The sequence below is a fragment of the Perna viridis genome, chromosome 4 (genome assembly GCF_037379345.1).
Source record: "Perna viridis isolate PV_CMFRI_1.1 ecotype Kerala chromosome 4, ASM3737934v1, whole genome shotgun sequence".
Taxonomy (NCBI): domain Eukaryota; kingdom Metazoa; phylum Mollusca; class Bivalvia; order Mytilida; family Mytilidae; genus Perna; species Perna viridis.
In genome coordinates this window covers 47317792-47333794 of record NC_142448.1, presented here as the reverse complement: position 1 = coordinate 47333794, position 16003 = coordinate 47317792, and the positions used below count along the sequence as shown (strand labels likewise).

The 16003-nt window shown below is 34.8% G+C and overlaps 1 protein-coding gene across 2 annotated transcripts; it reads left to right on the top strand.

Moving 5' to 3' along the window:
• The first annotated feature begins 1869 nt into the window (after nt 1-1869).
• On the top strand, nt 1870-6296 carry LOC148620313 (serine/arginine-rich splicing factor 2-like). Of its 2 annotated transcripts, XR_015921776.1 has the most exons (3): nt 1870-2374; nt 4231-4525; nt 5186-6296. XR_015921776.1 is itself a non-coding variant. In XM_088581087.1 (2 exons), exons 1-2 carry the CDS (start codon nt 1977-1979, stop codon nt 5286-5288), a joined length of 501 nt encoding a protein of 166 aa, XP_088437213.1. In that variant the 5' UTR covers nt 1871-1976; the 3' UTR covers nt 5289-6296. The 2 variants fall into 2 exon arrangements, 1 of the variants encoding a protein (XP_088437213.1); XM_088581087.1 differs by lacking the exon at nt 4231-4525 and having other exon boundaries at nt 1871-2374.
• The last annotated feature ends 9707 nt before the right edge of the window (nt 6297-16003 follow it).

Genomic DNA, 16003 nt, shown 5'->3' with positions numbered 1-16003 from the left:
TCCTTGGTGTAAGTTTTTCTGTTGTTGTATTCAGTTCTTTCATGATAATTCAACATCGTCTTGTTTCCAAATGATACATATCAATAAAAAAAACTGGGGCCGGAACGACTTTTCTGTTGTTGTATTCAGTTCTTTCATGATCATTCAACATCGTCTTGTTTCCAAATGATACATATCAATAACAAAACTGGGACCGGAACGACTTTTCTGTTGTTGTATTCAGTTCTTTCATGATCATTCAACATCGTCTTGTTTCCAAATGATACATATCAATAATAAAACTGGGGCCGGAACGACTTTTTTGTTGTTGTATTCAGTTCTTTCAGTATTGGTGGTCATGATCATTCAACATCGTCCTGTTTCCAAATGATACATATATATACAATAAAAAAATTGGGGCCGGAACGACTTTGGGCTGGAACGACTTGGGCCGGAACGACTTTGGGCCGGACAGGTTTGGGGCCGGAACGACTTGCATCCGAATAGGTATGGTGTATGTGTCAAAGAGACAACAACCCCACCGGGATGAAAATATCAGCACAAGACCATGCAACCATTGGTCTTCAATGAACGACGAGGAAACCCTCATATACAGGGCAGGTTGCAGCTGGCCCCAAAACAGTACCCTAAAACCATTATACATAGGTACAGCGAAAGAGTTGCACCTATATACTAAAGTAACATAAAATAAACTAAATGTGAAAACAAAACAAGACATACAGAGGCCAGGAATTCCTGACTTGGGATATGCGCAAAAATGTGGGGTTAAAGTCCGGTAACTTTGATGTGATCACACCCCTCCCCTTTAAAATCTGGCCAATGTGGAAAAATATTACGCAATTAAACACACCTAAAATTCAGTTAAAAATGGTCTGAGTCCCGTGTTACAACGAAAATAAATTAAAGAAACTGAATATAAATTACACAAAAAGTACAAACTAAGGACTACTAGCCGTTAACTGGCATGCCAGCTCCTGACCATGTAGTTTATACCCACAAAAAGTTATGTCATCATATGTAAAGTACATTTGTAAATCCATATTCTGCCCATGCGGGGTTGAGAATCATGATACACTCATAAGTCATACAATAAGAACATAACCCATGTCATGCCAAAAACTACTTTTAAATATATAGTGTTTTGATTTCTATGTAAAGACCCTATGAGCGAATCAATGTTAATACCAAAAACATTACACCAATATTGTTAAACCAATGTATCCATGTTTGTTTTTAAGTACTGCATGAATTCCAACCAAATTGACAGGATATTTTTGCTTTCTTAACAATACACGGACAAATCCAACCATCTTAATAGTACTAATAAAGATTGCACATTATTTTAATTTTATTATCACATTTCCTGTTACTTCTGTATAGTACTGGGTTTTCATTAGGAGTATGAATAAAGTTCACCATATATGAACTACCTATGTTCTGGATAATATATAATAGTATGAAATAATACCCTGACTACAATAAGAGTTATATTATATTTCCACCAGTGTAAACAAATTAATAGATGTGAAAATTTTTCATATTCAAATAATATCCTCTGGAAAAACATAATATGGAATAATATCCACAGAATATGATTTCACCGTCTTACAACTATACTAACTAGAATGGGTAGTTTGTAAAAAAAATGAGATCTAAGCGTTCATACGCGAGAAAAAATATTCATCTTCGCAGTTCCATACTGTTATACCCGTCCTAACCCGAATAATCCAGTCGTTATATTACGTTCCCTACGATCACTCCATCATCGAGAGTGAAGTGAAACGGATTCGGAGAGGGACTGGATTATTCGGGTTATACCCGTCCATATTTTTAATTATGCCCACTACAAGCACTGGTTTAACGCTGATCAATTATCGAAATCGAGGGTACTTCCTGTTTATGCACGCACAGAACAAATTTGATTACCAATTGCACGTTTGCTTTTCGCCATATTTGCAGTCTTCAAGAGGTTGGATATGAGCTATTCCAGACCTCCCCCTAATACTGAACGTATGTCTTCTTTAAAAGTAGACAACCTGACGTTCAGAACAACTCCTGAAGATCTGAGACGAGCCTTTGAAAAGTATGGTGAAGTGGGCGATATTTACATCCCAAGAGACAGATTCACTAGAAAGAGTAGGGGCTTTGCCTTTGTAAGATACTATGACAAAAGAGACGCCGAAGATGCATTAGACTCCATGGACAGATCAATGCTTGATGGTAGAGAGCTTAGAGTACAAATGGCCCGTTATGGTAGACCATCCAATGACCGCAGAGGTCGTCGTGGAGGTGGTGGTGGTGGTGGTGGTGGTGGAAGGTATGGAGGAGGTTACAGTGGAGGTGGAGGTGGAAGCAGCAGAAGAAGATCATATCGGTAATTTATATAACTGTCATGTGATATTTTTAAGCATTGAATAGGAAAAACAGAAGACAGTGAAAAAGTAAAAATGTAGTTATTATATTAATATGGCAGTGGCAGGTCGCCCATGCATTTGTGGATGGTGAGCTTTTACAGGCTAATCTTCCACACATATAGTTTGACTTTTAGTCAATAACACATGGAATCATGATGGAAATGCTTCATTTATGGAAGTTATGACAATGTGAAAATGGTGAAATTCATTTTCTTCAAATATTTTCAAAATTATACAAATATAACAAAAAGTTATAAAATCTTATCTAATCTATCAAATATCGATGAAAAATCATTCAGAATACACATTTAACAAACTTGAAGGACTATTTTAAACAAAGTTTGCTCACCCAGAAAGATTATTTTGGCACATGTTTCAGTCCTGCATATTTTAAATCATAATGCTACCATTCCAGACAGCAATCACCAGCAAGTGATTCTTGGTGAGATAATCTCTCCTTGCATTTGAAACATGTCCATTCATGCTGGTCCTCCTTTGTAGAAATTAACACATTAAGAATAAAGATGTTTACATTTTTGACCAAGATTTTATTACAAATTTTGGAAACATCTGGTAAAGATGATATACCGACTGAGACTCTGGCACCAGTCATCATAACTTCTGTGACTTGTTATCTGTCTGACCAACAGAAAATCTGTCCACTTTCAAGTAGGCACAAAACAAAAGTTGTTAATAGTGAATGCCTGGATGAGGAGCCACTGCCTATTAATACAAACCAAAGACTTATCACTGGAAAAGATTTTTGTACATTTGATGTGTTTCCACCTTGTGCTAACATGCTTACAACGATTTTTTTTTTTTATTTGTCTTTTACTTAAATAGATTTTTTGCAAAGATGCAGTTGTCACATTGTTTATGTTGTTTTCTCAAAATATTACAGTACACTTGAGAAAAGATAATTCATAATACATGTACACTGTATTTTTTAGTCTATGAAGAAATAACCTCAACTACCTGGTGCACATGAAGTATTGGTATTTTAAAATGTGGACCATGTTCCTTGAAGTTATTTTGAAATGGCAGATGAAATATTATAGATGTTCCTTTAAATCAAAAAATTAAAAAATGAGGAAATTGGCAAACAATGTTGTATGACCTCACGATCACATGGTAAAAAAAACTACAAAATGATAAGCAAAAGAAAGTAAGCCATCCAAAATTACAAACACACAAGTTTTGAAATGAACAATATTTAAAAACATGATATTTGAACTTGGTATAGGTATTTATTTTAAACCACTTCGCTTCACAGAATTTTCAATAAAATGCAGAATGTTTCATGTACACTTTGCCCCTAGCATAAGCATGCATAATTTTATAGCCTACTATATTGTATGTATGTTGTACATGTACATGTATGCCAAATTTCAATTTTGTTTTAAGGCTATTCTGTACATGTAAATGTATGTGTGTAATTTTTTAGTGTAGTGAGTGAAATAATTACTGTCATGATGACTGTATAAGTTATTACACTTTTTTGTGTTAAAAATAATTTGATAAATGATTTATGTTATTTGACCATTTCAAGATATTCTACATATATCTTTGATATAAAATATATTTTGCAATTCTACTCTATATTGATAATTCTCATTGCTTTCTTCATGAATATTTAACTTAAAATACATATTTTGTTAAAACTGTAAGGAAGAATTCACATTCCTTCTTTTTGCTTATTAACTACATGTACAATTGTATTAGATAAATATTCAGTAAAAATCATTGAGCCTGATTCATCCAGAGTATTAGTCCTACAATAGACTTGTTAACAGTTTTACTTTCTTTTTGGACCCAGGGATAGGGACCTGTAATGTTAAAATAGCAGTAAGCTAGTTTCCTGACCTACTTTTGGTAACATGCAACTTACTCCTGTCTTTGGAGAAAGCAAATTGAGCAGTTATGTTCGAGTTGAGGCAAATAAGTGCAGTGTTCACACAGCAAGCTGAGTTATAGTTAGAGTAAGCTGCAGTCAGAGAAATAAAAATGCTTCAAGTTAGGGAGCCCAGAGTTAGGAAAAGTGTAGCTAAATGCAGTGTGTTCCTGTTTGCCGAGAAAGAAAAAAATATGAATTTTGTTTTTATGAGGTAGAGGTAAGCTCCTGAGAAATACACATGTATTATTGAAGTTCTCACTGGTCTTTTCTATTCTCCATGAAAATATATCAATTGATTGAATAGAAATTCCTAATAAAAATATATGTAAGGCCATAACAAAATATATGTCTGTTTACAGTTACATTGTCATGTAGATAAAGTTTGGTCTGTTTTCCATTTTATTTATATCTACAATGTATTTGTGACACAACATTGGCAAATCCAGAATAGGAATACAATTTTTCAGTCAGACCAGAAATTCTAACAGAGTATATACAGTATATAAAAATATAAATGCTTAAAGTTTGCAGTTTAATATAGGGTAACAGTAAACAGATGTATATTTTTGGGGCCTGTGTTAAGACAATGAATGTACTGTTGCCATATTGTATAGTATTGATTTTATCATAAGATTGTCTCCCTTTAATTCTTGAAGTAAACATTAACTTGAAATCCAAGTATCCATTATATGGAAATGCTAACAAATAACCCTAAATGATTGCTTCTGAGTTCTATATTTACATGGATATTCAACCATTGTAAGAGTTTATCAATGATTTTTCATTTGTGACATACATCTTGGGTTTGATTAAATTTTGAGGGTATAAATAATATGTTAAGTTGCTTTATTGATATATTTCCTCTCATTTATTTCAGGTCTAGATCCCGGAGCAGATCCCGCTCTCATTCAAGATCTAGGAGTAGGTCTCCATACAGCTCAAGGAGCCGAAGCCGATCCAGGTCAAGATCTAGGTCATAAAGTTGAGCTCGGAAGAACAAAATACTGTGACATTACACATGATAATCTGAATCTTGTATCTATTTTGTTTCATTCAAGTTTTTTAAAGAATTTTTTTTAAAAATCTGATAGCCTCACTTTAGAAATGATTTTATTAAGCATCAGCATTAGCTGATCTGTACTTAATATATTTCAAATGAAAAAACATTGAAAAGATCTTATTCATTTTATTTTAAGAGAGTTTGATTACAATATATTTAAGCATTTTATATGCCAAAGTAATCACAGATTTGTTGAAACTTGTAAGTAATGCATTCAATAAATTTAAGTCCCTATTTTTAACATGCAAATCCATAGCTGGATCAGGGGGTTAAAAATATTACATGCAATTTCATGCATGTACAATACTTTATATTCTTGCATTATGTAGTTTTTTCTGCTTTCAGTATTCATCTTCAATAGCATTTTGAAAACTTCACTTTTAGTCCATTTTAGTGAAATATTTAATTCATTTACATTTGCTGTTTGTTCAAACTTTTCATTGTAAACCAAAGCATTGATTTTCTTCGTACAAGTTCAGAAATGATTGTGTTTAATGCTTTCAAATATTGTAAGTTCAGATGTTATTGTACATACTATATTATATTATATAGTATTATTTTTTGGGTTTTTTTGGAGGCCAGATGTGACTATTTTTTTATTTGAAAAAAAAGTTTTCTCATGTGTAGATATTTCAAATTCTTCATGAAATATTGTAATAAAATGCTGTGAAATATCTCCATTTGTTAATTCTGATTGTACAAAATTTTAGATTTTAGTTTTATTTCTTCCAGCAGGTAACAGTTGTGTTTTTTTTAAATTTTAATAGTTTTCATGAACAGAATAAAAAAGCGATTGGACACAATAATTTCTGAATTTTAGTGCTAGTTTTTATTTGATAATTATTTTTTTTATTGCAATGTCAAGTTTTTATATCGCATTGCTAATAGATGTTATAAACTTATTAAATAAAATCTGGTAATAGATTAATTTAGTATATTCAAGCCATTTGTGCAAAACTGATATTGTTTGAAGGTCTCAATTGGAAAGAGTTTGTGATGATCTTAGAGAAGATATATTTGATATTTAACCAGTTTTGACCATTTAAAACTGGGGAAAAACAACAACTTCGCCAAAAAATTGATAAAGTAGTCATTAAGGATGGCTGCAATTGGTGCTGATATTTTAAGAAATAGAGCAGTACTTTGGGCAAATTCTAGACACAATTTTTGAATGATGCACCAGAGTGTCTGTTAACTGACATGAGAACACCTTTTAATGAGCTTTGATGTGTACAATATATGTGTTTAATAATATGGAAATGAATTAAAAAATAAAACCAAGGTGCAAAAACCTCAGATTATGATATGAATGTTTGTTGAGGTTTAACGTCTGAGGAGCAATATTTCAGCTATATTTAGACAATGAACATGAAATGGATGATAAAGTGAACATGAAATGATGATGATGGTGAAAATCAAAGTACTCATGTACTGCGTCAATTTATATCGATCGTTTGAATTTTTACGCCTCAGATAATCGTCAAATTTCAAAAATAGGGTATAAAAGGAAAGTTAGGGGAACGAATTCAAACGTATCTTAACACAAGCTTATTGTTGTAAATGGTTAATATCATATTGAATTCTTGGATTTATTTTTAAATTAACCATTCTGATTACGAAGGCCATGAAAAAAACGCACACACCACAATTCACGATGCATCGTTGCAGTGCACCAGTTCGCGTTATATTCAGGTTTGATGTCGGTTTACATGAAACACAAACTCTTTGACATTTTGCCCATTGTAATCGAACTACAAGGCGTAATACTACCATTCCATGCCACCATTACTTCCTATGTTAAATTCAGCTATTTGTAAGGCTCATAGCAAATTTAACATGAGTACAGATAGTGCTGGAGAGGTTTCATTATCATAGGCATCCTTTATCTTAACTCTCATAAAAATGTTAACATACCTTTAAGTTATGTGCCTTCTAAGAAAGAACCGTAAAGTTGGTGTAGCCAGATGCAGAAATCACTACTTTCGTTTTGAAATTCAGTTATATCGAGGGCATAGAGTTTTTGTCCAGAATTATTTTACCCACACTTAGAAAAGAAACTAGTTTTGAGACTACTGCTGATTCACTCAGCTTTCAGATGATACTAAGTTTTATATCTCTACTTAACTATTAGAAAAATGAGATACAATCTTAGGACTACTTCATGTCATTTCGAACTACTTTCTTATATGTGCAGGAGAATGGTTCCCGAAACAGGGGTATTATACCTCTAACTACTAGCTGGCCTTTCCCAGTTAATAAATTTCCTAGTCGAAATACATTTTATCGACCTCTAGGTCGAATCTGTCTGTCAAAGAGTAATCAAGGGAACAAAGATTCTAGCGGAAATCAAAAGAATGCTATCCAAGGACAAATACCAGAAACGGAAAACAGACACACCATAACGATACATACAAAGCAACAAAAGTAAAAGCGCAACTAGGACTCCACTAAAAACAGGGAGCATGGACCAGATGAACCGGTAGGGTAAGAGTCCAGTGTTTTTCTAGAGAAAACCGCCGATGTCACGGTAACCGTGATAAAAATACACGGTAATACATCAGGATAGTTTCGGGGCTTATACGACCCTTTTGTTAAAAGACTGGCAAAAATGAGCGCCACATAATAGCCTGGAACAGGACGTGTATTCCCTCCCTGGAACCTCTTTCTTTATACAAGTTTCTTGATCGGAACCACTGCCACATTTTTGTAAATACTTAGTGTATGGATCCGCCAGAGCCTGCATGAAATATCCGAAAAGAGTTCGTCCAATTGGTAGTCAGCATACCTCATATATTTCATTTCTATGAACAATGACTATTTACAATCTCGCAGGGTTTTCATTTCTAGTTAAACATCAAAAGCTTTATTATGCGTCTACAGGAATTTATATATTTAACACATTGGCGCCTTTAACTAAGAATAAAGCATCTATAGGCAATTTGAATACATCGACAGTGAGCGATTGGTTTATTCGGTAAACGCATAGAAATAAACAAGTACTGATAAGAGGTTAGATGTCAACTACTTTTAATTGAATCATTGTCAAATCAACCAAATTAAATTAGCATATTTAGTTCGCAATAAAAGTTGTTATTCGGTTTGTTTATTGGCGTAAATAGCATCGAATTAATTATGATGTATTAGAAATACCTGTAAAGTGTACCTAACTATCTGCATTTGAACCTTAACGAGGTAAGCCAATGGGACAATTTTCCTGCGGTAGTGCAAGATAATTGCAGATGCTAACAGGCTTTACAAATCTAAAGGCTCTGGCGACTGCTATATCAATTCTGATCTTCGATCTAAATTGATAAAAATGGGATGGGACACAAGGATAATAGGGTTGACAAATTTTGATTGCCACAAGAAAAAGAAAGGGATGGGTAGGGTCGGGCAATTTAGCCTCCTGTGGCGGAGCGCAAAGGTTCCTGCTATCTAATACCACAACAGGGTTCTTTAACGTGCGAGGAACATGACATCTTTTCCAACACGGTGCACCACTATGGTTTGCGGCCAGGTTTTCCGTATTATAGCCTGACAGCCCCAGCATGTAACGTGCCAGGGGTATCCCATTCCACCACCTGGGGCACACATCCCAGTTGCTCTGTGGGCAGAGCGCCTAACCCCCGGCTAGGTTTCTGAGCACTATTTAGTCGCCTTAAACGACAAGCTTAGCGCTGCTACAGGCCTATTCTTTTAACATCCTGATCTGCACGGGTCAAGATTATAATAAACCATTGGATTGTATGATTATGACATATTACAAGAAGTGGGTAATATTATATGGGTATGGCAAGCAGGTCATATTTTATCGAGGAGTCATGATAATGGCTGGTGCCTTTTTTTTGAACAGAAATGTAACAACCAATGTGTTATCAGGGGCAGATCCAGACTTTTTGAAAAGGTGGGGGCGGTGCTAGGACATAATTTGCCATTTTTAGCTCACCTGGCTGCAGGCCGTGTGAGCTATTGCTATCACTTGGCGTCTGTTGTCGTCGTTGTGAACAATTTCTTCATATATCTTCTCCTTTGAAACTACTGCATAGATTTACATGAAACTTATAATAATTGTTCCTTAGAGTATCCTGTACAAAATGACCGGTTAAAAACATGGCTGCCGTTACTAAAATAGAACATAGTGGTCAGAAAGCAGATTTTTGCAAAACCGTTAGGTTTAGGCAAATTATGACTCGGGTAAAAGTATTCAGCATGATGAGATCTATCTGTGGGCAAATTTTGGTGAAAATCTGTTGACCCATATTGGAGTTATTGCCCTTTTTGGATGTTTTTTGCTGTTTTTGATGTTATTACTTTCAAAAATCTTCTCGAAAACTACTTTACAGAATTCAATGAAAGTTGGTATTTTTGTTTTTTTTAGGATATCCTTAACAAAATGACCGTTGGGATTTTTGATCGGTTAAAAACATGGCCGCCGTTACTAAAAATAGAACATAGTGGTCAGAAAGCAGATTTTTGCAAAACGGTTAGGTTTAGCCAAATTATGACACGGGTAAAAGTATTCAGCATGATGAGATCTGTCTGTGGTCAAATTTTGATGAAAATCTGTTGACCCACATTGGAGTTATTGCCCTTTTTGGATGTTTTTTGCTGTTTTTGATGGTATTACTTTCAAAAATCTTCTCAAAAACTACTACACAGAATTCAATGAAAGTTGGTTTTTTTTTGTTTTTTTTTTAGGGTAACCTTAACAAAATGACCGTGTGGATTTTTGATTGGTTAAAAAACTTGACCGCTGTTACTAAGAAATACAACGTAAGGGGTGGGGGGGGGGGGTCAGACAGCAGATTTTTTGCATATATCTCAAAAACCGTTAGGTTTAGCAAAATTCTGACATGGGTAAAGGTATTCAGCATGATGAGATCTTTCAGTGGTCAAATTTTGGTGAAAATCTGTTGACACATATTGGACTTATTGCCCTTTTTGGACGTTTTTTGCTGTATTGATGTTATTACTTCAAAAATCTTCTCAAAAACTACTACATGTATACAGAATTCAATGAAAGTTGGTATTTTTTGGGTTTTTTTTTGTTTTTTTTTGGTATCTTTAACAAAATGACCGTTTGGATTTTTGATCGGTTAAAAAATACGGCCGCCTTTACTAAAATAGAACATAGCGGTCGTACAGTATTTTTTGCATATATCTCCAAAACCGTTAGGTTTGACCAACATCTTTCAATTGCTGAAATATCCTTAGTATAAGGCCTACAAAAGTTTCCAGGGATCAAAGTTGTCAGACGACTCCAAGTAAGAATTATTGCCCTTGAGAGGTGAAAAATTACTTTTTTTTGAAGTTTTCAGCCTATATCTAGAAAACTATGATAAATAGAATGAAACTTTCAATTGCTCAGAAGATTCTTATTATAAGGCCTTCAAAAGTCTGCAGGGATCAAAGTTGTCAAGCGACTCCAAATATGAGTTATTGCCCTTGAAATTACGTTGGTTTTTTTTTGTTTTTTTTTTTTGCAGTTTTCAGTCAATACCTCGAAAACTTTAATAGATAGAATGAACTTTCGATTGATGAAATATTCCTCGTGATAAGTCCTACCAAAGTCTTCATGGAGTCAAAATTCTCGGACAACTTCTTGTTAAGAGTTATTGCCCTTGAAAAGCAAAAATTCAACCAGGTGTTTCAATGTTGCTAAATAATTTTTTTCTGCTATACTTAAAATTATTATTTTTTTCAATAGCAATTGAATTATATTTTTTTTGTTCAGGAATATGACAGATTTTTTTTGCCAGTCAAATTTACGATAAACAAAAAATGGAAAATATTATATAAATATCAAGGGAGGACATATGAAAGTAAAGACTCAGATAATCAGATATTTTATTCTTGTTAAGACCAAATAAAATTAATTAAGCGATTTAAATCCCTCGCTCATTTTTTTCAAATTGGACGGGAATTTCAAAATCAGGATTTTTTTCACTTCAGTTTCTTGTATAATATACAAATCTTTCAATTCTTGATGACCAAAATAATGTTTCTTCTCTGAAACTGATGGGGCTGTGGATTTAGAACATGTCTATATACCAATAAGATAAAATAAGGCCAGCATATCTGGTGATGAATAAAAAATAAAAAAATAAAATCCTCCCAACCACCCCATATTAATTTTTTTGGTGACATTTGGATGAAATTTACTTGGCCTAAACATGACATGGCTTTGTCTGTAGCCAGGAATTGATGAGGAGTTGCTTTTTTTCTAACATAACAGAGCACGAGAAATTCTGGGACTCGTGCAGGCCAGGATTAGCTTCCAATTCGATAGCACGAGAAGTCTGAGAATTTCTCCCGAGATAGCACGACAAAGGGTGCACTATACAGTTACATTAAGGCGCACTGTTTCGCACACCAAGTTATTCCCGTCAAATTTTGTAAAACTTAAAATTAAAAAGTTGAATTTTGGTGGATATATTGTTTAAATGTAGTTAAGCATTTATACATAGACAGATGTAACATATGTAATGGTAAACAGGTTACTCTTACAACGTAAGAGGTTGGAATTCCGTTCCTTCATACTCCCAACCTCTTACTTCCGACGGCCATATTGCATAACGCTCGTTCCGCCGTTTCTTGAAGTCGGCCGCGAGAATTATAGTAAACTATTTTCCATTTAAAACGTTTTATACAGTTTCTTCACCATTACGCGTGAGAAGGTGACTAAACTAAAGAAAAACAATGACCTAACTGATGAGAAAATCCAGCAATCCTGGAAATCCTTTGTAAAAGCAGTTAAAATGAACTTCATATTTGGTTTTAGCTTTTTTGAGTGTGTAGTTCCGGTTGATAAAATTACGGATTTCAAAATTTGCGAAACAAACATATCAAATTAACCAACGAATTGCCTTTACCAACTTTAAGTTCGTTTTGTCAAAAATATATTGTATTCCGTAAAATTAGTGACCTAATTCAAAATTGCTGGTCATTTTGACAATTGTCTACATTACAAATGTTTTCTAGGCATTTAACAAATATTTACAATTTTTATCGTTCGATTTCCGGTGGGTTAAACTTCTTTTATGTAAGTAAAAGACCTTAAGTATTTTAAAACGCATGTTTGGCTAATTAACATTTGCGGTGGCTTTCAACATGTCAGATGCTAGAGATTAGGATGGCACCAAGTCAGAAAATAGCTTGCCAGACAACCTCTAGCATTGCTGGAATAGTAAACAGGTGTAATTTAAAGGAAGAATGGTATCCGGAACGTTTCAGTCCCCTGCCGTATTCGGTTCTCTCCTCAGCATACGATTTTCAAAATACCTTATTTCGCACGAACTAAAATTGTGAGAGAATGAATCGAAAAGGGTCTTATTATTTTTACCTTTTATCCACCTACTCCATGCATGCTTTCATCCTGTGGTAGTGTCTAAGTGCCTGATATTTTATAAAACAGTAATTGGCTGCTGGTTTTGGAAAGGCACCCCTGATTTGTACTAAAACTCAGTAACATCTTTTCAGTATGTTACCATGGCTACTGGATTTTATAACAATAACCACTAAATTACTTATAAATGACTTGAACCTCCACACACCAAGGATTTCAAAAATATGCACTTTTTTATGACAAAACACTAGAAATTTCTGTGCGGACTGCCTCAAGACAGCTTTTTTTTCCAAAAAAATGAGACCAAATTTTCAGAAATGACCTAACTGTATTGTACTACCAAAGTCTGGGACTTGTACAGGGAAGCAGCTCACGTCACAATCAATTATGCATGGTCAATCTAGAGTGACCACCCCGTATACATAGTCCTTTTAGCATCCCAAAATATATCAATTAGGCATGAAGCAATCTATGAGTAAATTCATGATTGTATATTACATGTATATCTAATTAAAATTTTGCACACTTATGTAGAAAATAAAGGGTGACAGGATACAACCTTGGCATATTTTTTGTATGTTCAATGAAGGATGACGAAAGTACGTGTTGAATTGTGAATGACTTGGCATTTGGTGTTCTTGTCGAGTCCTTGGATAATCTTTACTATTTGACACCTCCCATATTCTACAGGATTCCACAGTGTCTTAGTACCTACCAAAGTCCATTTCTGCCCACGAAGTATATGTAGAGGGGTGATTGTCATTCTATTTATTCCTTGATGACGACCCGTAACGTGGCAATTTCATCAATACATGATCAACCGCATCGGAATCTGAAGAGTAGCTGAATTCCACAGAGCAACTGAGTTGCGTTTCCCAGGTGGTGGTATGGGGTAGCCCTGATATTCAAGGGTTGTTAGGCCATAATACAGAAAACCTGACCGCAAAACATAATGGAACAACGTGTTGGGAAAGATTCCACGTTCCTCGCACGTTAAATTACCTTTCTGTTGTGTTCTACCGTATTAGGAACCATTGGGCTCCGCCACAAAAGGCTAAATTGCCCACCCTACCCACGTTTCCCAATTTCGAGTGGCAATCAAAATTTGTCGATCCCATTATCCTTGTGTCTCATCCCATTTTCATTTCATCATCATTTCAAGTTTATTTTATCATCTGTTTCATTGTTCATCGCCTTGATATAGCTGAAATATTGTTACTAAGGCTTTAAACCCCAACAATCAATCAATCAATCTATCAATCGAAATGTTGAAGGTTTTTTTTCGGGTTGATCTTCAAGACCTTAGGTGGAAATCTGGTTCGGTCCTGGGGATTTTCTTATCCTTACTCCTAGGGCTTTAATTTACGATTTCATCCTTTGTGATTGGGCAAGTATCAACTTCAAGGTCTTCTCCAGGAAGTAGACCAGAAGCATCTGATGTATCTTCTCCATTTAAAAGTTGTCGATCTAGATTTTTATCACACTGCCATCTTTGTCTTTCACTGGTTTGGATGTGTTGGTCTGTCTAAATGCCAGTTGGCGTGTGATGTACGCAGTTTTTGTATCATTTCTGTCCATTGCATTCTTTGCTTCTGAAGCCAGCTCGTTGATGTAGGTTCTTTTATCCCGTCTGGTCCTTCCTCTTTACTTCTCTCCTAATGCTTATATGTTCGCTCGTCAACCATTCTTTCTGCAATATTGTCTTGACCTGGTCAAGTTGTATCTTAACAGACCTGTGCTTTTCAGTTGTCTCGATTGTATCGTCGGATAACCATAGCTTGTATTCCTTCTTTGGGAATCCAAGTTCCTCTTGGCATGTGGTGTTATATGTGGATTTTACTCTTTCCCATTGTTTGTCTACTGCGCCTCTTCCTATGATATACTTTCGCCTTCTAATCTGATCTTGTCTATCTTGATCTTAAATTTAGCCACCACGAGTTGATGATCGGATGCTTTATCAGCACCTCGGAAAGCTCTAACGTCTGCCATGCTCTTTCTCCATCTCCTGGTGTCTGTAATTTGGTCTATCTGGTTTCTAGTTTTCATCTCTGGATATATCCAGGTTGTTTTGTGTATATCCTTGTGAGTGAGTGGGAATGTCGTACCTCCTATGATCAGATCGTTCTGGAAGCAAAAATCTGCATTCTGAGTTCTCCATTTTCGTCGATGTTACCAATTCATTCCTTCCCCGTGATAAGTTCTCTCCCTGTGTTATTTTTTCATATTTTGCATTCATGTTACCTATTACAATTAAGATGCCCCAAGTGTTGTTCAATTTAGGGTAACTTGGAGCTGGTTGTAAAATTCTTTGTCTTCTTCCTCTGCTACGTTGGTAGGGGCGTAGCATTGAATGACTGTTACTTTTTGTATCTTTGACATAAATCTTGCCACGATTATTCATTCACTCACAGGATTCCATTCGATGAATGATGATTTGGCCATCATGTTGAGTAGGATTTCTACTCCACGTTGATGGTTGCCATCCTCGTTTTGTTGGTCCAGAGTACAGTAGAGTTTGCCCTGAAGATAGTATGACCGCTCTAGATGATTTCCATCTAACTTCGTCCCAAAATATCAAGGTTGTAGCGCTCCATTTCTATTGCAGCCTGGGCAGCTTTTCCGGTTTCGTATTATGTCTCCATGCTCCAGCTTGCAATCATTGAGGCAGTCTTAAGGGAGAAAAGTTTCATCGGCGAATGAAAAATTATAGTTAAGTGAAATCGAATGTATTATGTAATATATATACACATATCACAAGCATATTTCACGAGTTTTGCATTGGTTTTAGATCATATAGTGAAAGTATTTAGTTTTGTAATTAAATGTATTATGTAAAAGATGCATATTTAAAGAACGGTATATACATGTGATGATTTTATCTTCAACAGATAAAAAGTGCAATGGAGTATTATTTACACATGCAGTTAAATTGTTCATGAAAGACGTGCATTATTAAGGTTTAGTAGTGGGTCTTAATAGTTGAGAGCATTCATGGTCATTAATTATGTAAGACTAGTGTTTTCGTAACAAATACGAGATTACGTGTAATGTTGGATAGTGTTTTGTTGCAAACGTTCATAACTTATTATTTCTTTATTGACTTTAAATCTGAGAGCATACACTCTGCTAGTGGGCAGAACAAGCTGTATATTTTGCATTGTCGAGTAACTTTTTAATGAATTATAACTGTTGAGATTATATATTAGTCACATTGGACTACTACTAAGTCTTAAGTGTCGTAAGGTTTCTCCCTATTTCATTTGGATTTAATTGCACTGTCTCTAAGAAAT